The sequence below is a fragment of the Raphanus sativus genome, chromosome 5 (assembly GCF_000801105.2).
Source record: "Raphanus sativus cultivar WK10039 chromosome 5, ASM80110v3, whole genome shotgun sequence".
NCBI lineage: Eukaryota > Viridiplantae > Streptophyta > Magnoliopsida > Brassicales > Brassicaceae > Raphanus > Raphanus sativus.
Window position 1 is genome coordinate 26,234,636 of NC_079515.1, and position 24,172 is coordinate 26,258,807.

General features: G+C 35.3%; 4 protein-coding genes and 1 long non-coding RNA gene across 5 annotated transcripts; 2 read left to right on the forward strand and 3 right to left on the reverse strand.

Annotated features, from left to right (window-relative positions):
- Window positions 1-200: 200 nt before the first annotated feature.
- Window positions 201-4,694, reverse strand: LOC108862547 (probable galactinol--sucrose galactosyltransferase 2). Its single transcript, XM_018636707.2, has 13 exons — window positions 4,462-4,694; window positions 4,022-4,217; window positions 3,679-3,920; window positions 3,497-3,587; window positions 3,352-3,400; window positions 3,178-3,269; window positions 2,977-3,084; window positions 2,370-2,492; window positions 1,718-2,270; window positions 1,574-1,641; window positions 1,124-1,476; window positions 947-1,035; window positions 201-750 (listed from the first exon to the last, which is right to left on the reverse strand). The coding sequence occupies exons 2-13, from the start codon at window positions 4,210-4,212 to the stop codon at window positions 409-411; spliced, it is 2,301 nt and encodes a 766-aa protein (XP_018492209.1). The 5' UTR covers window positions 4,213-4,217; window positions 4,462-4,694; the 3' UTR covers window positions 201-408.
- Window positions 4,695-9,161: 4,467 nt separating this feature from the next.
- LOC108863319 (calcium-dependent protein kinase 32) lies at window positions 9,162-12,065 on the reverse strand. Its single transcript, XM_018637702.2, has 7 exons — window positions 11,183-12,065; window positions 10,953-11,076; window positions 10,720-10,863; window positions 10,483-10,635; window positions 10,109-10,392; window positions 9,791-10,018; window positions 9,162-9,639 (listed from the first exon to the last, which is right to left on the reverse strand). Exons 1-7 carry the CDS (start codon window positions 11,711-11,713, stop codon window positions 9,484-9,486), a joined length of 1,620 nt encoding a protein of 539 aa, XP_018493204.1. The 5' UTR covers window positions 11,714-12,065; the 3' UTR covers window positions 9,162-9,483.
- A 1,484-nt stretch (window positions 12,066-13,549) lies between these two features.
- On the reverse strand, window positions 13,550-15,207 carry LOC108805348 (remorin 4.1). The gene is made up of 2 exons (XM_018577370.2): window positions 14,244-15,207; window positions 13,550-13,955 (listed from the first exon to the last, which is right to left on the reverse strand). The coding sequence occupies exons 1-2, from the start codon at window positions 14,949-14,951 to the stop codon at window positions 13,755-13,757; spliced, it is 909 nt and encodes a 302-aa protein (XP_018432872.1). The 5' UTR covers window positions 14,952-15,207; the 3' UTR covers window positions 13,550-13,754.
- LOC130495177 (uncharacterized) lies at window positions 15,052-15,449 on the forward strand. Its single transcript, XR_008934450.1, has 2 exons — window positions 15,052-15,173; window positions 15,335-15,449. It is a non-coding gene; the product is annotated as an uncharacterized LOC130495177 (long non-coding RNA).
- A 4,926-nt stretch (window positions 15,450-20,375) lies between these two features.
- On the forward strand, window positions 20,376-22,993 carry LOC108856512 (guanylate kinase 2). The gene is made up of 11 exons (XM_018630330.2): window positions 20,376-20,590; window positions 20,776-20,829; window positions 20,908-21,018; window positions 21,096-21,172; window positions 21,247-21,376; window positions 21,452-21,814; window positions 21,902-22,023; window positions 22,106-22,241; window positions 22,334-22,379; window positions 22,471-22,564; window positions 22,650-22,993. The coding sequence occupies exons 2-11, from the start codon at window positions 20,827-20,829 to the stop codon at window positions 22,732-22,734; spliced, it is 1,167 nt and encodes a 388-aa protein (XP_018485832.1). The 5' UTR covers window positions 20,376-20,590; window positions 20,776-20,826; the 3' UTR covers window positions 22,735-22,993.
- The last annotated feature ends 1,179 nt before the right edge of the window (window positions 22,994-24,172 follow it).

Here is a 24,172-nt window from a genome sequence, read left to right on the forward strand (position 1 = left end):
TATTTTTTGATATATTTGTGGTGTGAAATGACCCCTGTAGCCATAATGTGGGTCCGCTTCTGGGTGTAAGGTTGAGTCGTCATCACTATCTAGTATATGTATTGTACTACATATATGTGTAACATGCATATAATTTATTGTGAATAGCTATGTTTGCCAAAACATAGATGAGTTCTTGAATTCTTACGAGGTGAATGATGTAATGAATGCATTCTAGAATTACTTATTTGTGACCATTTCATCTTGAAACAAAAGAACTACAGAGACAGAACGAGATTACATTTTATTACAAGCGAAGATACTACTAGTCGACTACTACAAAACGTCTATAACGACAATACAATGGCAAAATGGTAGTAAAAAGAATAATAACCCGATCCAGCAAGTTACACCAAGCTTCTCTTTCGCTTACACCAGAATCTCAACATGCCATCTGAACATTTCTTCCTTTGTCACTGGTAGGTTCAACGTCACAAGCCCAACCTCTGCATCGTAGTTGAACTCAGTCTCGGTGCTATCAACGGCGCATCTCAGCGGACGCTGAGAAGAGTAAGCTCCAAAACGACCACAACCTCTAACACCTAGAGATATCAGCGCTGCTGGAGAACGGTTCTCGCTGACCACTGAAGAGGAATAAACCTCAGGTTTCTCGTCTGTCACGGTAGTGATATCCATGGACTGAATAGCCCCACTTGAGTTAAACATGTCCAGGAGTCCAATAGGTGCGAACGAGATGCTTGCAGTGATTTCCTGTGCAGCCCAAATTTAATGCATGTTAATTAACAATCAAAGTTCAATAGTCTAGTAATATACTAAGGGAGGGACCATATAAACATTTTTAATCTCAATAAAATATATTCCAACAATTTTGAAGCTATGCGACCTAAGTATAATAGTTCTTTAAAATTTAGAAACCAAAGCCAATGTCTCGTCCTACTATATTTACCTTCAAAGGAGAGATGTGGAAGAGTTCATATTCAAGGACTTGGAGAGTGAGTGGGATTGAGGCACCCTTTGGTAGTCTAACCAGCTCCCCTGTAAATCAAAACCAAGCTCATGTTCATAAGCATTGAACTGTAATGTCAGAGGTTTTGTTTTGTCTGTGGAATTTTTTTTTTAATACCTGATTTATAAGCGTAGACTATTGAATCTCCACTCCAATCTGGACCAGCCACTTCGGAGATGAGATCAGCATCCTCCGCACGGACCAAACCCGTGAGAGTACCAGGAGAAGTATCATGAATCCTGTTCTTCTTGGTATCCTTGCACCAACCAGCACCTTGACAGTTGAATACACCAACTATACCAGTAAACTTGTTCATATTCCAGATCTTGAGCAAGCTGGTTCCATCTCTAGCTGGATCAGCAAATAGGCAGTCACGTGTTGGCCTGCCAGGAAGCTTAGCACGAAGAACCGAACCATCAGGAAGAACCAGCTTCCTCAATAGATCAAAATTGTGGTTGCCTGGCTTGTCACTGCTCGTGTAATATGACAAAACACATCTCCGGTTAAGACCTCTGGTCAAACATTACAAGAAATCACAATAAATTATGTGGACAAGGATTTTTTTACCTGACATAGATTGCACATCCACCTACTGAACGTGCTGCAGCGTGGTACTCTGCCGTTGGGTGTAAACTCTGGTAACAACAGAACATTAAGTGTAAGCATTTGCATGATGTAATAAAGACGGAAAGCAATTTGTTTTTTACTTACATGGAACATGTCCCAGTCAGGTTGCATGAACTCTCCAAGGAAAAGAGTATTATACGCAACCGATGCTATGTGAATAGTGTGAGAAGCAGGATCTCTAGGATAGTAATCATCAGACGCTCTAACAATAGCAGTCTGTTTCGCGCTGTACAACCCATCCGTGTTGTGACACATGCAAGAAATGCACCCATTGTCTTTAAAGTTCCTAGCGATGGAAGCTTCTAACGCTTGGTGGTAGCTGCGTGTCAGAGCGACTCTCCCGCCAAGACCGGCACCGAGGGTTTCGATGATGTTCTGGACATCAACTTTGACTCCGTCTATACCACAGGAAGCCAGGTAGGAATGCAGCTCGTTGTAGAAGTTGAACACTTTCTTAGGGTTGACAAGACCGAGACCGTGAACAGCGAGGCTGTCCATGACTATATCTGGTTGGTTCCCTAAGACACCAGGGGACTGAACTGGGTAAGCTAATGCACTGTCGTAGTGTTCCATTCCGGAGGCAGCGGGTTTCACTCCACCCCAGTAGCCAGCTAAAGCGTGCCACGCGTAGACTTGTCTGTAAATATAAAGGAGTCAAAAGCCTTATGAGTGAGTATGCACATCTTCTTGTCACATATGAAAAAACAAAGTGTTATAAATTAGAGTGAGGACATACTTCACATTGTGGTGCTGCTTTGCATTGTCAACGAGACTCTTAAGCCCTGATACTTGCGTGTCCTTTGGATCATTCTTCTGAAACTTTGCGTTCTCCTTGATACCAACAAGTCTAGTAGCAAACCTGTATAGGAAGACAGAAAAATTGAGCGTCTCTCCCATACCTTATATAAAATTTATTTATATTTTTTTTTTACATTTATATTAATTTTTTTAGTTTTTAGGTTTAACTATAAAATAATTTTGATGAATTGTCAAAATCTGACATACACAAAAAAATAGACCAATTTGTGGATTTGAACTAACATTATTTGCATGATTTAAGAAAATTAAACCGATTTATATCCGATTTAAAAACCGGCTATACCAACTTCAGAACATTAAAAAGTGTAGTATATCCTCAACCTCGAGCTTATCAAATACACTCACACCTCCAATTATGAACTAGACTCCACAGTTCCCATGCCAGACTATCTAATTTTCATTACAGCCACTTTTATCTTTGGTTTTAGATGCAGAGAACCACTAAAAAAATTTAGATAAACATGGATTCATAACATACTTAAGATACCTCATCTACATAAAAGACAAGAGCAAAGATAACTTACTGTGCTCCTTCCTGGACAACGCAGTTCGAATCTTTCTCTTTGTTTTCTATTTGTTGCCAACCATCATCAATGATCAGAAACCTAGGAGGAGTACCTCCTTCTGAAAGACTGCAGCAAAACCAAGAGGCCATCAGAGACACCATCAACTTAACAGAGCTTTGAACAATTAATTACCAACAAATTAACTATACGTCCATATACCTTCTAAGGCCCTCATCGACGCCCTCCGCAGTCACGTCTGTGTAGAACGCGTCCCATGTACACCAGCCAAACCAGTCTAGAAAAGAAGGCATCTACACAACAAACAAAGAGGACGAACCTGAGGAGACCATATCAAATCGAAGAACCATATAATAATAATTAATGTTTACTAACCTTCTTCTTCTCGCGATGGTGAAATGTCTGCATGTGTCTCTCTGCAGCCCTGTACACAGCAAAAAAGATTACCATACCTTAGCACAAACACATTAAACTTCAAACAAAATCATAAATATTTTGGTTTTGTTCTACAAAAACATACTTCACGGATTGGGTGATAACTTCAAAAGGATTGGTCCCAGCATGAACATAGACAAGATGTGTCCCTTGGCTAGTTTCCACCGCCTTATCACCTGCCGAAACAAAAAAAGATATATCAGTTTCTTGGCTCTTGAACCATCAACTATCTATGGATCAATTGTAAATTAAGCTAGTTTGACTTACCACTCTCAAGGCAAATCTCAATCTCGTTCTTCTCGTTTCCTTGAAGAACAGCTCTGAACTGGCCTTCGAGCAGAGGGAGGAAGACGGTATAAACAGTAGGAGCATCATCGTCTCCGTTAACCTCGTCTTTGCTCTCCAGCAACATGAACTGTGTCTCCAAAGGAATGTCTTTTCCACAGGTTCCCATTCTCTGAGTCATCCACCATAGTTTAAACCGGAAGCAGCACATAAACCGAAGACCCCTAGAAAAGATTCACACAAAACAATAAAAGCTTTAACCAACCATCAAAAAAATTGCCTCAGTAACAGATAGAAAAAAAAAAGGGAGAGTTTGGTAACTTACTCCAAGACACCGATGGGGAAGACATGGAGACTCTTGCTCTGTTCAAAAGTTGCGCCTATAAAAGCGCCGGAATCTGATCCGGCGCCGGTGACCGGAGTGAGGATAACGTTGTCGGGGATTTTGGTGAGGATAGTCTTCCCTTGGACAACAAGGTTGTCGTTTTGGACAGAGATGTTAGAAGTGATCGTCATCGTCTCTGTTTCAAACAACAGAGAAAACAAAACTTTAAGAAACAATAAAACAAGAATCTACAGGATACAAATAGCAAGTGAATTTGATTAAAACCATTCGAGATTTGTGTTGTGTATTTACTTACTTCAGAATAAAATTAAGCTTTCCAAAAATAAATTTATGAAACTAAGATTCAAAAATCTCTATTTGAGTTTCACTATTCAAACCTAGGCCTAAAAAGAGCAACATATGATCCGTTGAAAACTTACAGGATTGCTTGCTCCTCGTTCGTATCGGACTGAAAGATACAAAAAAAAATAAAGTCGGAGATAAACTCAGAGACTATTCAGAAGCTAAAGCGTGGAAGATAGGGAGATAAAGGAATAACACGGAATCGCCGTCACAAAAAGTGTTGGCTCCGTCAAATGAATAGAGATTAGATACGAAGCTGGTGGTTCCAAGAATCGAAAACGTTTTTGCTTTTGATGGAATGGAAAGTGGTGGCGGAGAAGACACGGTTTATATATGAGGGAGTAGCCGCTAGGATGTCGCCACGTGTCGTGTTACTTTTCCCGTTCATATAGATAATTTGACTAGAAAAAATCATGATATTTTCTCATTGCTGAATCAGAGACAACTCATTTTTTTCAAATATTTAAATTGTTACTATTACTTACTTACTGTTCTTTTGTTTTACTTATTTTTACTATATTTCTTCTTTTTTATTGAAAAGGGTTCTGATTTACGCTAATCTTTTACTTAGATCCAGAATCAACCATTGCTAATACTTTTTTTTATAAAGGGTTTTCTGCCATTGCTAATACTTTCTAACATAAATAAACTAATTTTGCCAGCTAAAATTGAAATAGAGAGATACAACAAAACCAATTTATTGTGTTAAATCACTGATTCAACGTTGTTTTTTATATTTTTTACTTTTTGTTAACTTTCGTTAATTATCAGCAATAAAATATAATATTATATTCCTCTTACTTTTAAATTAAACAAAAATAGTAATTTTATTTTGATATAAGTGAAATAGTTTTCATTACATTTTTTATGAATTTTCAAACTATATAAATAGAAAATAGTTTTGCTAGGTCCGTTAAAAATAAAAGTTTGAAATGTTGAAAATCATATATTTATACTCGGTTCTAAAATTTTGGAAATTGTAGATAATTTAGTTAATGTTTTAATAATTTCTTTTTTTTACAAATTTAAAAGTTTATGACTGTAATTTTCTTCAAAAGATTTAGGGGTTATAGACCTAGTGCCCAGAACTAGCTTGCATGTGTTGTGTGTCAAAGCTGTGTAAAAGATCATATTAAATATCGAATCAGATAGTTTCAAAACAAAACAAAAAATCGAATCAGATCTTATTAGGAAACTATAAATAGTAATTAATCGCTCCCTTGGCACATAATCATGTAACCACGCCCAAATGTACAAGAAATCGTGTTACGTTATTCTATACGCGTCTTTTGAAATATGTTTCCTACTTGAATCGCGTGTCTCATGAGAATAGCCAGTAATATATACATGAGAATAGCCAGTAATATATAAGTAGATCTTTAATTAATATTTTGACATTTTACAGTCGTATACCATGACATATTTTTGCAATGCTGATCAATTTGGAAATCTTATGGATGAAGTCATGTCACGAGTCTGGTTCAGTGGTTTTATACCACATGGGCGGCAGTCAGGTCAGGTGTCTCGAATTCACAAATTATAATCTTTAGTTTAATTTATCCTGACAAACACCTTTATCTTTTAAAAATGCTTTATACGTAAAATTATGTAGATATTTTTTCGTATGTAGATATTTTTTAGTCGAGTTTTTTTTTTTTTTTGTAAAATTTTGAGGTGAATATTTATTAGGTTTAGACTAAATATATTAATTTTATCACAATATATTAATATTATCAACAAGGCGACGACGGATACCGCCCAAGTCTATCAATTTCCGCTGAAAAACACATGTTAATATGTAGTTTTATTTTTTTATAATTGAGAAGATAATACAAGTTGTGTTTTATTTTGACTCGTTTGCGGAGCACATCTAACATCGTCACTGAGATACGGACCGCAGCACGTACCCATTTGATGTTACAGTCCTTATCCGCTTACCCGGAACCATGTGTGGTCAACACTTGACGACTCGTTTGAACCGAGTTGGTTCACTTGACTGCTCTTTTGTACGAACAGTCACAGATGTTTTTCTTATGGATAATACAGGAAACGACAACCCGATAAATAATAACGCTTGCGATAGTATACCGTTGAAGAGTATGATATGTTTACGTAGTTCCATGATCGGTATGGATACATACGCAGTCGTTGATTGTTCAAGTCAAATATATTGGATTCAGCGACTGATTCCAATAAATATCGACAGGTATATATAGTTACGAGGTTTTATTACTACAGTTCGTGTTATTCTAGATTATATTTCCATATGCCTTTCCTATTAAATCAACAATAAGGTCCATGTCCGTGACCCACGGGACCACGGCATCCAATGTTTACTTCATAGTTTATTATTACTAATAACGAAAACAATACAACTGATACTGCCAGTTACGAATATTTGCAGATACAACTGATACTGCCAGTTACGGTTATTGATAGACGAGATCTAAAAATGTGCTACAACATACTTTTGAGATTTGAGTTTTTTTCTCGAAACAAAATCACATGATAATTATGTAACAGTCAATCCGATTATCTCTGGTATTAATCAGTAAATATTTTAAACTCGCATCAAACAATGTAACTACATCTTTCAAATAAAATTTACTATTTAGCACAAACCCCCCCCCCTCCCTCCATTGGCAAACCCCCATCTCGATTCCCAATACCTTTTTTGATTATTTTAATTTTTTTTTGTTTGTTTTTTTTCTTTAAAAAAAATTAATAAATGAATCTATTGCAGACTGTCATGTATCGTGAAGCCCGCAGAACAGTAACAATACGGATTCATCGGGGCGAACTTACATGATACAGGTTCATGATTTTGCCTTTGTTATATTATTTTTTCTTTTGGAATTGGTGTGAACTTCCTTTTAAAACCCTCAATGCAGATGTTCTAAGTACATTCATTTTATAACTGACTGGATTAATCAATATGTTATATTTGAAAAAAAAAACATTTGCCTACGTAAACTTTGTAATAGCAGAGTATATTATACAGTCGACTTTTATCACTAAACCTACCTAAATGCAAAAACCTAAGCAAGTAAATCACAATCAAGTAGTAGTATTTTATAATGTCATCGGATTCATTCATTCCTAGTAATTGCATTAAATTCAAATTAAGATACTTTCCCCAGAATAACAAAAAGGAAACACACAAGTCAATAAGGTAAAGCTTTTCTGTTTTTGTAATCACGCGGCGCAAGTAGGTCCCAGGCACGTAAGCTCGAGTTCATCAAACGGGGAAAGATCTAATCCCCGCTCATTGATCAGTTCAGCACGTCATTGTCTAGATTCCTTTCACTTTCGACTTTTTATCATTGTGATACGATTATTACTTTTGTTGGCTGCATCTAATGTAATTTATATACGTATCCTTACTTTAATGTTTAACTCTATAATCATGATTACTATCCTTCCACGGCTTATTGTTATCTTACTACAAGGTCCACATCAGACATGTGTATCCTTCGTTTACCGCTCATCCTCACACCTTTTGCATGATTGATTTTTTTAATAATTTTGTAACAAATTGGAAATAAAACAAAATGGCCACGCAAGTCTCCCGTGTCGATAAGACTACTACGACGTGGATGTTTTGTTCCTTTTCTTTGAGACGAACGTGAACTTTTATTATACGTTTTAACTAAAGCAATGATGCGAGCTCAATTGCATTTTTTGTTTATATTTGTATGCTTGTGAAGGACAACACATACAAGCGATGGTACTTCTGAAGCTAGTGTTGAATCGAGTCAAAAAATAGCATTCCTCTATATTTTCCTCTAAAATAGAGGAACTCTATTATAGAGACATACATTAGAGCAAAATTACCTCTATAATAGAAATTTCTATTTTAGAGAAAAATATAAAAACATATATTGGAAATGTTCTAAGGGTTTAACTTTTGAAAATAAATTAAAAGTATACTAATGGAACTGCTTTTACCTTATTTGGTTTCTTAACCAATGGAACTGCTTTTACCTTTATGATAAAACAAGGTGGTATTTTTTTATTCAGGTATTCATCAAAACATGTTTTTGTGCAGGATGACGATAATATGGACGACATATTGTGTTAGATTAGATACGTCGATAAGCCAACGACATTATATTGTGCAGTGCCCAAAGGTTGAAATCGCCTAAACATAATTAGAATGAAATGACTGTTTGTATAGTTAAAAGTGTTCAAAATATCGAATATGTGTTAAATAGAAAGTATGTTGGATAAGAAAACGATCGAAACAAGAGCAACGTGTAAGTGTTATACATGTCTTATTACGGAGACGAACGTGTAACTGTGTCTGTGTGTTGATACTGATTTATTTGACTAATGATAATTCCGTATATGGTTTGAGAAACCATATGGTCTTTTTATATTTAGTTTCTTTTAAAAAGGATTACACGCATTTTTAACAGATTCTGACAAAAAAAAGTGGACACAAAGTTGATCTTGAAAAAGAAAATAACATGATTTGCTCTGCTCTTTCTCTTTTATTCCTCAAAAAATAATAATCAGAGTATCAGACTTTCGATCTTCATTCGAATTTTCTCATCCTGTCGGTTGTAACTTGTAACATAAACTCTTGTAACTTGTAACATAAACTCTCATTGTCAAAAAAAAAACTTGTAACATAAACTCACATTGTCAAAATTTTACCAAGTCGTATCACGTATGCTTTATGTGTCTGAACATACTTATATAAGATGTTAAAAATCTGCCTAAGAGTAGAAATGATAAAAGGCTCTCTACATATTCTGGACTCCCCAAAAAAAAGGAAAAAAAAAAATCAATTTCTCATAAAATTCTTGAATTGTTATAGAAAATTACAGATTATCACAAAAAAACTGATGATCTTCTTTAACTCTATATAATTGTACAAAATAGCTACAGAGGCCACACTCTGTAGCTCTCTTAGATCCATGCATGCACGCTCGCTCTTCAGCCAGAAACTTAATGACACAATTCCTTACAACTACTGTATGCCTAAAATACTTAAATCGTAGTGACTAAAAACCAAAAATATATAAAGAAAGAAAAAAGATCTGCATCAGTTTAATTTAATCTCCAAATGATGATTGTCACATATTCACATTCTCTCATATTGCCTCGCTATTGACATGCAACGATGCATCTTGCATCAGTTTTTGACTGATACTATTAAACCGCTCCCTTGAGTACTGCCTCGAAGCTTTTCTCCAATCTGTTCCTGTTTTCATCATCGTCGCAAACTCTTCATAACTTATTCTTCCATCCTGCAAAAAGAAAACAAGAATTCAGATCATGTTTAGTTGTTCCTAAGACTTCTATCATCCAATAAAATGAATGTGTTCCTCCCAAGCTAAATGGATGATGATAGGACATATAAAATAAATAAATAAAGTGCATGATGAACCTATAACCAACCATATCGGTATCAACATCTCGGATAATGGCCTCAACAACCTCTTCACTCGTACCAACTTCATCAGACAAAGCTTGCCTTAACTCCTCTATTTCTATATAGCCATTATTGTCTTGATCAAAGAATGCAAACGCTTTCTTGAGATGCTCGTCATTGCCCATTTTCCTTAGATGCACTGATATGGCAATGAACTCGTCACAGTCCAAGTATCCATCTTTATCGATATCTCCCTGCAAAAAGGAAAGCCAAGCTCAGTAAATTGTATATATATAACTTCAAAGCCTATACATAGTGAAGTAATGATAAATAAAAAAACTTACAGCGTCCATAAGAATCTGTAAATCATCTTGAGGAACAGCATGACCAAGTTTTTGCAACCCTATTTTCAGCTCGTCAATGTTTATCTTCCCTCTTTGGTTCGTGTCCATCATTTGGAACCCTTCTCTTATACCAGAAGCCTCTTCATCTGATAAATGCTCAGCAATAACCCTGAGTGCTCGTTTCTTGAGTTTGTTCATGACGGTGAACTGCTTCAGCCTTGCCCTTACTGTTTCACCTAGTGACACATTGGGTGCTGTCTTTGCATTCTGTAACCACGGATGATCTGCACAAAACGAAGCAAGCAAGACCGGTTACTATTGTGACAACATAACACACATTGCACCATTAGAAAACCATAATACTATATATATACCTAGCACTTGCTGAGCTGTGAGACGACGTTTTTGGTCAGGGTCAAGCATTTTCCTGATGAGGTCTTTTGCGTTTTCAGAAACCTTGGGCCATGGATCCCTTGTGAAGTTCAGCTGAGATCGAATAATTGCTAGTGCAACTCCTTGTTCAGTTTCTGAAAATGGTACAAACAAACTTGATTACTCTGATGATCCTTAAAGTGACATCTGTTACTAGAAGATGTGAAAAATAGACTAACCTGCCCAAAAAGGAGGGATACCACAGAGTAGTATGTAAAGGATTACACCTGCACTCCATATGTCAACCTCTGGCCCATAGTTTCGTTTAAGCACCTCAGGAGCCATGTAATAAGGACTCCCAACGATCTCGTTGAACCTCTCGCCTGCAATACAAGACAATGGTGTGGGTTGAGATTATTACCATACATCAAAAGAGCAGTAAAAAAAGGAAAGCAAAAAAAGAACACAATACCTGGTTTGAAGAAAACAGAGAGACCAAAATCAATGGCCTTAAGAGGTGCAGTCTCCTTCTTGTTTGCAAATAAGAAGTTCTCTGGTTTCAAGTCCCTATGCATTACCCCATGCTTATGACACACCTGTAGAGATGATCACAACACAAAAATGTCAACACTAAATCCAGTAACCTTAATTAGCCATTTCAAACTTAAAACAAATCAAGAGATAAATAAAGAGGTGACGAACCTGAACAACTTCCATAATTGTCTTAGTGACAACAGCAGCAGCTCTCTCAGTGTAATGCCCTCTAGCCACAATCCTATCAAACAACTCACCACCTTCACAAAGCTCCATAACCAAATGCACAGCATGCTCATCCTCATAAGTCTCCTTCAATGTGACAACATTGGGATGCTCCGGCATATGCCTCATGATCTCGACCTCTCTCCTAACATCCTCTATATCCACAGCCGTCCTCAGCTTCTTCTTCAGAATCGACTTACACGCGAAGACCTCGCCGGTCTCTTTGTCGGTGCACAGGTACGTGACACCGAACTCTCCACGGCCTAGCTCTCTCCCCAGCTTGTATTTCTGAGAGATCTCGCGGCCTGTTGGATCCGTTAGCACGATAAGCTTAAGAGGTTTTATCTTTCCACCTCCTCCGTTGTTATTGCCGTGGTCGATGGAGAAAGGGTTTTGCTTCTTCTTTCCTTTTGTAGGCTTGTTGTTGTTATCGTTCTTCGCTAACGATCCCGCTGACCCGCAACAATTACCCATGGCTCCTTTAAACAATGACGGATCAAATCAAACTGGTCGCAGATAGGAGAGATCGAGGAATGTTCACGAGGTGATTCCAAGACAATGGGGGAAGATCAAGGGATGGTGGTACTTAGGGATGAAATGTTGATGAGACTGGTATATATATTTGTGAGAATGGAGAAGAAATAGAGGATCATAAACGCGTGAAAATCGAAAGAAGATGGAGGTCAATGTATTTTTCTTTGTATGAATCAAATTGTTTGATGTTTTGTCTGAAAATCACGAAAAATAATTTAAGACATGATGGAAGGAAAGTCATCAGAATCTTCCCTCCCTTAATCTGTCTTGATATTCTTTTGTTTTTCCATTTCTTTCTGATTTTTTTATATAAAATAATTCTAAAATTTATTAATTATAAGGAAGGGAGGAATGTGTTTCCACTTTCTCTTCCATAATTCCATTAATAAGAAATCAAGATGTCGTTTTTACTCTCTGCGTTACAAGAAATTACAACAATTTCATTTTCGACCCCAGCTCGCTAATAGTTTCAGTAAACAAAAAAAAAGTAAAACTCTAACAGGAGGAAAAGAAAAGAAGTAAAAGCGCGAGTCTGTGGCACGTTTTAGCTTTGAACTGAGAAGAAGGTAAAATTGTAAATATAATACAGTTTAAAAAAAGAATGTAACATAAGCCACCTTTATCTTTTTGTGATCTTTTATTATTTTTTCTATTATTACGGTCAAACTAGGCGATTTTGACTCTTTCGTCGGACCCAAGTCACCCAATTAACAATATTTTATTTATTGCCATCCAACCAACAGCATAATTGAAAATATGCCAAATTAAATATGTATTACTATAATTTTCTTTTTCAAATGTGAATATTCTTGATTATTCTTGTGTTATGCCAATACTATTGATATAAGGGCATTTCCAACCTTATTCTATTTAGTAAAAAAAATAGAATGAAATGGAGTATGGAATAAGAAATGATCTAATCCAATTTCATATTTCATTCTATAAATAGAGTAATGTATTTTTTGTTTGTTCATTAATTTCATTATGAAATGAGATATGTAATTGGATTTGAATTTTACTCTATTTTCTTTTTTATTCAGAGGAAAAAAATGAGAGATTTACATTGGAATTTGATTTTACTTTTTTAGAAGAAGCAAAAGCTATACTATACAAAGTCGTTAGTATGGGAAACCTCCTCATTAGACTACATAACAAAAAGTACTATTAAAAGCAAAGTCAATGGTGTAGAAAACGAGTAAGCAAGAGGACGAGACTTTGTCAAAATGTGTGTTTAGATTTATTGAGATCCATCACGATGATGAACCTTACTTAATCCTTACATATTCACACGAGTGTTTCTGTTAGTCCTACTCTTTGTGCCAAAAAAAAAAAAATCCTACTCTCTTAGCAAGTTAATGATTTCTTTAATTTTTTACTTACATTAACACAAAAGGTCAATTATAATTAAAAATGTTAGGCAATAAACTTCAGAGATTTATCTTCTCTGTCTTCTAGAAAACCTTCCATCATTATTTCATTGCTTAAGACTTTTGCATGTTGCCCATCAAAGCTCTTTCTGACCCAGATATATACAAAGGCTTTCTAAACCCATTGATGCATTATGGTGGAAGACAGGATGAGCAAGAAACACATATGAGAGATCCTTGGAAAAAAAATCATGCGGTTCACATTTCACACGAAGCTTTTTTTCTTTTATTGATCTAGTAGTTGACTGAAGTATTGCACTATTACAGTTCAACTTTCATAAAAAATAATATGATAGGTATGAAAAGTATAAAAGAATAAGCATCCTATTCTAGTTACAATTTATACATGTGGATTCAAAACCAGGCATCTCAGAGTTTGATAAAATTCCCCCAACTTGTACATTTAAGCTAATAAACTTTTGTGGAAAACATACAATAGCTATTACACTCTATTTATACACATTGATTCCCAGTATAATATGGGACGTTTGTAGCATATAAATATATATATCACGCACATGAAATATTTGGAGATGGAATGAAACGTCGCTTAGCTAGGAGATAGAGAAGCAGGAACGTTTAGCCGGAGGTCGTCCGACGGCCCTCATGAGATTAGAGACTTCAAGAACCCTAGCAACCTCCGTACCTCTTTTTGCTTCCGCCGTCGCTCTCCTCTCCTCCGCCTTCCTCTGAGCTTTAGCCACTTTGTTCTGAGTCTTCTCCATCGCCTTTGCTCTCCTTTCTTCCAACTTCCTCTGCATCCAGATATCATCAACATTACAACATACATATAGGATATAGCCATTAAATTCTTTAAAACACTTCTCTAATATGTAAATGACAAACGTGTTCATATAAAAATAATATAACTTCAAAACTCTAATTCTTTTGAAATATATTTTAACACACACAATAATTGATTACAGGACTATAATCTGTATAATTCATAAAAATATGTTTGAAATAAATATAAATTGTGTTATATTAATTTTTTAGAACATAATTCGTTAACTAGTGGGATCTAGGAGTATAAAGTTCCTAACCTCGATTTTCTTCATCCAAGAGTTAGCTTTGTGGACCTGCTCATTTAACCAACCGTTAATAAAGGCCTCTTGTCTCTTAAACCTATTATTAATCTTAGCCAACTTCGCCGTCTGCCACGCAGTTATCTTTGCTTCCACCTCATCCCTCTTCACCCTTTGCACTGAGGCAGCCGTCACCATCCGGTTCTGACCACTTGATGAAGTCGTCGTCACAATATTCTCCGAACCGGCCCGGTTATCGTAACCATCCGGAACGATCGCCCACGGGTTCGTATCTTCCTCAGGCACCTGATGATGGTGATCACCACCACCACCACCACCACCGTCTTCATCTTCGCTGATCCTAGTCAGCTCGTTTATGACGTCACGATGACTTACCACTTGGTTACTTCCGTTGCTGTTGTTGTTGTTGTTGTTAGCATCCATGGAAGAGCCGGCGATGACTAGAGCGTTGAACTCTCTGCTCACGGTGGTGAAGTTCTCGCCGATAGAAGAAGCTCCGTCGCTAAAGTTCACCGACCTCGTGGGAGACAAGTGTCCTCCTCTTTGCTGTGGACGGGGTAGCTCCGTCGTCGTCATCGCGTGAATATCTCTCACCACGGTCTCCGACGGAGGAGGAGTCTCGTCCCGGCGATCGGAAGCATCATTAGTACTTGTGGTGGTGGTGATCTCTGTTGACGAGCTCTCTTGACTGTACAAAGTCAACATCAGAGGTGTCGCTAGCTAGCTAGTATAGTACTGGACTGTGTGATTAGAAGCTGAGCTCTTGATGAGTTTAATTAGACGATGAAAGAAGGACACCAAGGCAAAAGGAAGCATAAATAATCAATGATTATGAGGCTTAATCATTCTGTGTAACGAATTGCTTAGATGAGAGGTGAAATATTAACAAGTGTAAGAGTCTATTCCATGAAAGCTACGTTCGTCCAGGTAAATAAGTGACTACACTAATATTTTTCAAAGACGTGTTATCTCTTAAGATATTTTAGCAAGAGATTGATTAATTGATTCGGTGGAAACTAATTGATTTAAATTAAACCTAATTTTCACACTTTTAACCTAATTCAGTTCAATATTTTTATTTATTTAAGAGCATATGCAGAGATCTTTAAAAGTAAAAGGGGACTTTAATCAACTGGTTAGTCTTTTTGTAAAAGCAAAATAATTGTATGAATTTTTCACATTGCAAGAGATTTTCTCATGTTTCTTTTAAATGGCAAAAGAAAAATAAAACTATTGTAGTGCAAGGAGTGTCGGCAGTACGGGACCTACCACGAATATGGGATAATGCTTGTGGACCAAGCTACAAGCTAACACGTGTCTTCCTGTAATAAAGCTATGTACGTGGCGCCAAACGAGTGGTACCGTGTCCCGCCAAAATAAGATACACACGTCAGCTTTTTGAATTTGCTCGAAGATCCCAGTAAGAAAACGGCACGTATCAAATGTCAATTTATATCATATCTACCTTATTATTTAGTTTCTTATTCTCATACATTTGACCCACAAGATTAGTTTTTTTTTTACAAGATTAGTATTTTATGAAAACAGTAACACTTGTCAAAAGTTTTAGAGTAACATTGCAAGTTTGCTTTGCTACTCAAATAGTTAAAAATAGGTAAAAGCAATAAAGATATAGAAACTTGGATTGATACATATAACATATCTCGAGAATAAAAAAAAGTTGATACGATGCAGATTTAATCGTAGAAGAGAAGGAAGTGTCTATAAAAAATATGTTTCTGGCTGGCTGCCACAAGTGTCTACAAACTAGAGATTTGAGTATTCAGAAAAAGTGATTTGAAGTAAAGTATGTTGCCAAATTATTCGGTACTGTTTTCAAAAAAAAAAAAAATTCGGTACTGTATGAATTGATTCTCCAAATCAAGCACCGATTATAGTTTATGTGACAAGGAAGATATATACTCGAGAAAAATATAGAACATTTTGCGATCTGTAAAATATAACTGGGCCGAGGTGGGCTACGAATCACCTCGTTTCTAGTAGAGCCCAATCAATTAACCACAATAGTTTACAGCTTACCGCATGATCATCATGGGATAGAAAACCTATATTATTTTTCTAGGGGGTTGGTTGACATATCATATAATGAAATTGACGGGTGCAAATAGAAAATAGGATTGTTAGAAACTTCTCAACGTAACAAAAAAATAAAATCAAATGCTTGAATGCAACGTTGGAAACACGTTAGCGTTAGCAGCATCCATAGGGAGACCAAGTCCTAGTCCACGACCTTGTCTCTTCTAATAATAATAGTAATAGTCCTGGTTACCAACTTACCAAACTGAAAATGGTTTCTGGATCGCTTTGGTCTAAGACAAAATTACTTTGTCTTCTTCCAAGTTCCATCCTAGAATCTCATTCCTAAACAATTTTTGTGATCCAAAACAGTTTGGTTCCTAAACAATCTCTTAACACATATTTTTTTTTTCAACCGATGTCCAACATTCTCTATATGTTCTTGGAATTGAAAATATTTTTTTTCCCATTTTTTGAGAGTGATTCTCTATTTTATTATTTCAAATTAGGAATTTATTGTACCAAAATATATTGGCTTGTATAAACATTTAATAACAAATTAAATTGCATTTTAAAACATAAACGATCTAATCTATTAACAATATTGAATAAAACACATATACAACACAATTATAGATATACTATATCTACTACAAAAATGAAAAAAAAACATATTTAAAATGGTTACGATGCTTTTTTTATCAACGGTTACAAAGCTAGACGGACTATATTTGATACATTTTTGACTGAAATCATATCATTTTGTTTGCATGAATATCCAACGACGTTATAAATAACTCATTATGTAGAAACAGTTTAAAAACACCAAACAATTTTGAGTTTGATCAATAGAGAAATAAAGAAAACAGTCTCGTTTAGTCAAAAAAAAAAACAGTCTCGTGTTTCACGCGAATCAAACCCTAGTTCTAACTAATCAATTTGAATTTGGTGCTCGAAGACATCGACTACGTGTTATACAGATCTGACAGAGTTTGGTTTGTTCCAATTGTGCTATTTTCCATATGGTCCAGCTGTTAGGCAAAAGGTTCGAGGTCTGGTTAGGTAAGTATTATGGCTATTACAAGGACCTGGCAGTGGCAGATATATACATTCTAGAAGTGTTTAATTATCCATCAGGGATAATATTCTTTACGCAAATGGGCATTACTGAAATTGTCCACGTACGGCGTAATCGAATAGCCAAAAAAATAGAGAATGTCATGAGATGCAAGAAAAAGAGGAATGAACACAAACTATGTATTGTTGTCCTTATCCACTTTACGATATTCAAAATTGGAGGATTGATGGTTTGGTCAGGATCATGTCATGTTTGAATAGAAGTTTTGAATTTTTGATGACAATATCCCATGTTTGTAACCAATCGCCTATGACTTTGTCTAACATTAGTTTCACGTTTTACGCAATTAGATTAATAGATGTTAACCTCTCCTCTACGTTAACTAACTCTAGTCCTTTTCGTGTTCAGTCGCCTGCAACTATATGAAGGTTTAAGGCTTTTTGGCTTGTCTTTTGAAGAAGTTGTTTTAAATCATGTCAACGATTTCTAACCTATAAAAGTCTTGAATATTGAAAATGATTGTATTAACTGTCTTCATCATTTATGATGATGCTATAATTAAAGACCGTCGTATAATTTAAACTGGAAGAAACTATATTTAAATATGTGCTTATTTATAAAAGCTATATATTGTTTTTAACATTATATATATTGTTTTCTAAAAGCTCTACATTGTTAATGTATGTTTATTCAATTTGAAGGTCAAAGACTAACTCTTTAAACTGCAAGATTCATCATTTTTTTAGTTTCAAAAAAAAAGATTCATCAATTTTAAAATTATAATTACCAAGAGATATTAGAAAATGGTAATACTTCATACTTGGTAAAGCGTGTGGTTTTTATTTAGGGTAATTGCATCAGATAACTATAAAAAAAAATTATATTAGGTATATGAAAAAGTACTGTGCATTTTTTCTAAACCCCCGAAATGCTTCTATTGATAAACCTACTCTAGATCTTACGCTTCTCCTTGGTTAACCACACGACATAAATTTTGACAACACGGCAACGTCTCCGGTGACATGGGGTGCACCACCGGCGGGTCACCACTGAAGGTCATGTGAATCGGTGACGGTGGCGCCGCTCCGTTGCTCGTCTCTCCTCCATGTCTCCATTCAGCTCCGCTGAACAACACCAACAAGAGCAACGATGGCTCCATGGACATCAGCTACGATGGCTACGGTGATGATCGGTGAAGAACAAGCCTCCGGTGGCGGCTAGCGATGGTGTTCATATTGTTGGATATTGACTGGATCCGATCTACCAAAACCTTCCTAATCACATCGCATTAGTCAATTATTTATTTATTAAGGTTCCGTTGCCATTTTAGATGTTTCTTCAAATCATTTATGACTTATGAGAAAATTTTGGAGTTCTGGATCACATGTTGATGGCGTTTGAATAGTTTTCACAAAACGAGAACCTATTAGAAATGGTTAAGTTTGGTTTAGTGAAAGTTATAATAAATGGCTAATCAAATGATCGATTAAAACAAAAACTGACAAATATTAAGCCGATTATAAATGAAGGATTTTACTTTTTCTCTGATGCCATTTCAGATTTTAGAGTTGCAAAGATTGAGAAATTGTTTTGAGTACAAAGGATCTAAAATATAAACCATAAAAACAGAGTAGAGAAGAGATGGGGATTGATCGTGAAAGAGTAGAGAAGATGGAAACAGTTGAGTAATTTTGCCTATCTTTCTCTCTCTAACTACCTAAATATCTTTTGTATTGCATGATATATGCTAATAAACTTATGTTTTGTGTATTTCCAGCCAAATTGACCTTTTATTTATTTAGCCTGAACTACTTGAGTCTTTTTCATCAACCAGTTTTTTATGGACATTTGCATCAAAATGGTAAAACACTTTAAACATTTATTTGTAATCACACAAAATACTTTAAAATAGATCAGTTTTTTAAAATAATCATACGTTATAAGACACCAATAAATACACATCTCATAAGTTCACCAGTAAATTCTTTAATTATTTGCACTTTGTAAATCTTTGTTGATCAATAAAGTCCACATCTCATGAAAATAGTTTATATTTTTAGATTTTCGAATTAGCAGAAAACAAATATAAATTTTAAATCTGAATTTTAAATACCAAACTCTAAAAGTCAAAATTTGCAATTATAAATTTCAACTTTCATATTTACTTACTATTTTCAACAGTTGACTCTAATCATATTCTTTAGATACAAAGTTTTATCAGATTTTCTTGACAATGTAATATAATTCTCAAATCTTCCATTTACATACGTTTAAGATTAATGAATTTCAGGTGAAGTCTATTTTAGCTTACTACATTACATAATTGAGGTAAACTTTAAAATGTTGCAATTTTAGATTTAGTTTTACAGTAGAATTGTCATACTAAATCGATTACTTTTTAGTAGAATATTAAAATATCACTAAATGTACAAAATACTGGTGGAGTATTAGATTAACTATGCATATCAAAACATTTAAGTTAGCATTATTTTACTGTATAAAGTACAAAATGATTACCCGTGACACCTGCGAATCAAAGTTAATTATTTCGGATCACAGTTATTGTAGTGCCTTAAAATTACGAAAAGTTAGAAAAAGAGAGAATTTATTATTTTTCGTTAAAGTCATCACCACTTAAATCTCATTTTTTTTCAATCAATGCGTATAATGTACTGTTTACTAGTTGACACAATTTTTTAAATAGTACTGTATTAAATACTCCGTCTCATATACACGAAAAGTAATCTTTTCATAAAATAAAAGAGAAATATTTTATATCATTTTTCCTATCAGCATAGTTCATATAGATAAATTAAAATATTTTTTACTTATCTTTGGCAAGTATACTATGTTGCATGTTAACAACCATATGTAAAATTTCTCATCCCTATTATTTTTTTTTGTCTTTACTAAACTTTCTCTTAAATGAAAATAAAAAAACTTTAATTAAACAATATTAATAGAATAAACAATACTAATAACCTTATTATAAAAAAGAAGGTGCTCCGAGATTTCCTAGAGGTCACACACCGTCACGGCCGCTTTTGTCTCCAAGTTGTCTTGGGACTTGTCGACGATGATACATCGTTTTGCCATTAAAAACTGAAACCTTGTTATTCAAACAAAGCACCCCACCCATTACTTGTTTCTTAATTTTCATAAATTTTGCCGATTATAAAAAAGATACACAATCCTCTCGTCCAACTCGATCCATTCGTCTTTCCTCAAGGTACCAACAAATGCTTTCTGGGTTTTGTTCCATAGAATTGTTTTCATTGAGATCTGTGTTTTACGTTTTTCCAAAGTTTTGTTTTTTTTTTGATGGGTTTTGAAAAAAAAAACACGACAAAGGTTGAACCTTTATTCTGTTGTTCGTTTGTTTGATCTCTCTTGTTTTTGTGATTGTGCCCATAGCTCAGGCTCTGAGTTGTGTCTTCTCTTGGGAAGCTTATAAAAAAAAACTCTATGGTGAGCCTCTTTTGGCGCGATTCACTTCGTTGCTCTCTTCATTGTGTCATTGCTTCCTTACATTCTTTTTGCTAATAGGGAGAAGCAGCAGCTTTCTTTGTTGATCATCTTGAGAATGGACACACCAATGGCTTTGGCGTCAAATCCGAAGAAGACAGAGATACATCAGTCCAAATCGGAGATCGATCCGTAAGCCTAATGTTTCAGAAACGGTGAAAACTAATCTTGATGATTCTTTGACCTTTGGTTTTGATCTTTTTTTGCAGTATGTGATTGGTGGAAGTCATGAAGGGAACCCATTGTTCCTTGGAGTTAAGATTCATGACAAAACCACCAACGAGTGGTGTGTGTTCTAACGGTTCCCATCTTTGGTCTGTTTGTTTCTGCTTCCCATTGATTTCGGAGAGTGTGTTTCAGGTCCATTCCTACTGTTCTCGGAACAGGCCCTAAGCCCTGCAAGGGCTACTCTGCCGTTGTTCTCAAACAAGGCCGGATCTTGGTTATCAAAAAAGGCTCAGCTTCCGACGACTCTATCTGGTTCCTTGAGGTTAGTATCTGGAGACATACAGAATCTTCCCTGTTTGTTTTTTTTCTCAATGTGTTTGAAACGTTTGGCATATAGGTGGACAGTCCCTTTGTCCGGGAACAAAGGAAACTCTTAGGGAAAGAGGTTGTCGCTTGGAGCAAAGGAGTGAGAGGAAACGCGGAGAAGCCTATCGTCATAAGCGGTCCTTCTGGAGTTGGTAAAGGAACGCTTATATCTATGCTTATGAAAGAGTTTCCTTCCATGTTTGGGTTCTCCGTGAGCCACACGACTAGATCTCCGAGGTGTATGGAGAAGAACGGTGTTCATTACCATTTCACTGATAAAAATGTGATGGAGAAAGAGATCAACGACGGGAAGTTTCTTGAGTTTGCTTCTGTTCATGGTAATCTGTATGGAACTAGCATTGAGTCTGTTGAGGTCGTAACGGATTCAGGAAAGGTAAATATAAAAAAAAATGATCAATCTCTTTCATGCTGATTGCTGATGATCTTTTTAAAATGATATTAACTTTTCTTTTTTTCTTAGAGATGTATTCTTGACATTGATGTTCAAGGAGCGAGGTCTGTGAAGGCGAGTTCTCTTGATGCTATATTCATATTCGTATGTCCTCCTTCAATGAAGGAGCTTGAAGATAGGCTCCGATCCAGGTAAAAGATCAAGAGTTTTTTAACCATAAGAGTTGTTGTTTCTTCAGATCTTTGAATGTTTCTGTAAATAAAAAAAAAACAGAGGAACAGAGACAGAGGAGCAGATTCAAAAGCGGCTTAGAAACGCTGAAGCTGAGATCAAAGCGGGGAAATCCTCTGGCATTTTTGAACATATCCTTTATAATGACAACCTTGAGGAATGCTACAAGAACCTCAAGGTGACTTTATTGTTTTGAGAAGAAAAAAACACATCCTCTTAAAGCACTTTGATATATGATAAATAACAATGGCTCTATCTCTCTGTTTTCAGAATCTCTTGGGGATAAACGATGACGCTCCTGTGAATGGTGTAGAAGGTAAATAAAAACAAAACAGAAGAGTTAGACACAATGTATGTACTAATTACGTTGAAATGTAATCTTAATGGATTGTGTTTGATGAAAGCAGTAGAAGGGATCAATCTTCCCAAGGAGCACACAGTAACAAAGAAGGAAGATAAGATTTTGATTCAAGAAACAGGGGAAGCAACCAAGAACGACATGTAAGTTCTTGATTTTTTTTTTTGTTAATTTAAATTGATCTCTCTATAGAGTTTATCTTAATGAAACGTATTTTGGTGAGAGCAGGATCGTGTTGGATTTAGCTTCAATTAATGGGGGAGCACCAGGGAGAACAAGAGGGATAGTTCTGGACACCGTAAAGTCCAGTTAACAAAAAGTCTTTGATCCTTTCTCCGCTGAAAGCCAAAGAGGGAAACCATTTAGATGATGATGATGAGCATTGCTTTTTGTTTCTTTTTTATTTCTGTTCTTGTTTACTGAAAAGATTAAGGTTTTCTCGCGGTTGAAAGGTAGTGCTATGTGTTTACTAGATAGGATGATGATGATGATGATGACGACGATGATACCAAAAAAAGACATGATCTGTTTTGATGAAATAATATGTTCTGTGTTTCTTTTTACTGATTAAAGATTTTGTTTGATCTAAAATCTTGAAAGAATCTACTCTTTTGGTTTTATTAGGACATGAAAAGTATCAAAAGGTTGTAATCTGTGAAATGGTTGTTCTTGAGATTCCGCAACTCGAATAGGACAGACAAAAAAATGAAAAATTTTTAATTTAGATCTTACACAACAGTGTTTTAGTGTTCGGACATGATGCAATACAGTTAGTGTCAGTTTACAGTTGTAAAATCAGCCAATCAAGTAGAAGAAAAGCATCTCGATAGGAGAAGAAGAAGACAAAAGCTATTAAAAAATGAGAGCAACTTGGTGGGACTTATGAATTAAAATGGGTCATTGAAAGATCGCAACTTGCATAGATTCGTGGGTCCAAAAGTCGGTGACAGTGTAATTGAAGGAAGGTTCGTTGTAGTCTACCATCTCTGTCTCGTGTGCTCCACCACTCTGTTTAAAGTATCTATCTGGGGCCAGGCCAAATCATATCACGTCAAGTGCATGCTTTGGGTTCAGCTGTTTTGATTGGGTCAGACCACGAAGCAGAAGAAAACATTGAGATAAAAAAAAGCCCGAGAAAGAACATTTCATTAGCAACTAGAGTTGAAGAAGCTCAATTGTCTGAGAAAAACAGAGATGTGATAGAGCTGTTTTAGCCAGGCAATCAGTTTCTACACTAATAGTACGAGAAATAAAAGAGAAAGATAGAACATATGGAAGAAACACCTCGACCTCCACTGAATTGAAAATAATCTACTGACAGTGAATGATAGCACAACTATAATTTCATTGCTTTGAACCCTACTACTCGTCTACTCCCTCCATTTCTAAAAAAAAGATTCATGTTTTAAAATTCACACTTATTAAAAAAAACATAAAATTATAGTTAGCAATAAATTATATTTTTAATGAACTATTTTCCATAATTTTTAACCAATAAAATTTTAATAAATACAATTATATTTTTTTGAAATGTACAATTATTATTAATCAATGTATTGAAAACACAAAAATATATATCTTTTTGAAACGAAGGTTTTTTTCCAGAACGTGAATCTTTTAAAAACGGAGGGAGTATAAAAGATCCAGCTTACCAATTTTTAAATAAATGGATCAAATTATCGAGAAACCAACCTATTAATTTTTAATTATTTAACTTTAAAGTTACCACACAATTAAGCTTGTAGTCAACA

Bases quoted from the DNA above. Each gene is read 5' to 3' on its own strand.
- LOC108862547 (XM_018636707.2), bottom strand. From the start codon at position 4,212: ATGACGATCACTTCTAACATCTCTGTCCAAAACGACAACCTTGTTGTC. The intron at 3,085-3,177 runs GTATATGGACGT...GTTTTGCTGCAG, and splicing joins GTCGATGAGGGCCTTAGAAG to TCTTTCAGAAGGAGGTACTC. The intron at 2,493-2,976 runs GTAAGTTATCTT...CTTCCTATACAG, and splicing joins GTTGTCCAGGAAGGAGCACA to GTTTGCTACTAGACTTGTTG.
- LOC108863319 (XM_018637702.2), bottom strand. From the start codon at position 11,713: ATGGGTAATTGTTGCGGGTCAGCGGGATCGTTAGCGAAGAACGATAAC. The intron at 10,864-10,952 runs GTATTGTGTTCT...CTTGTATTGCAG, and splicing joins CTCTGTTTTCTTCAAACCAG to GCGAGAGGTTCAACGAGATC. The intron at 10,636-10,719 runs GTTAGTCTATTT...TACCATTTTCAG, and splicing joins TATCCCTCCTTTTTGGGCAG to AAACTGAACAAGGAGTTGCA.
- LOC108805348 (XM_018577370.2), bottom strand. From the start codon at position 14,951: ATGTTGACTTTGTACAGTCAAGAGAGCTCGTCAACAGAGATCACCACC. The intron at 13,956-14,243 runs GTTAGGAACTTT...ATCTGGATGCAG, and splicing joins CTTGGATGAAGAAAATCGAG to AGGAAGTTGGAAGAAAGGAG.
- LOC108856512 (XM_018630330.2), top strand. The intron at 21,019-21,095 runs GTAAGCCTAATG...CTTTTTTTGCAG, and splicing joins TCCAAATCGGAGATCGATCC to TATGTGATTGGTGGAAGTCA. The intron at 22,565-22,649 runs GTAAGTTCTTGA...TGGTGAGAGCAG, and splicing joins GAAGCAACCAAGAACGACAT to GATCGTGTTGGATTTAGCTT.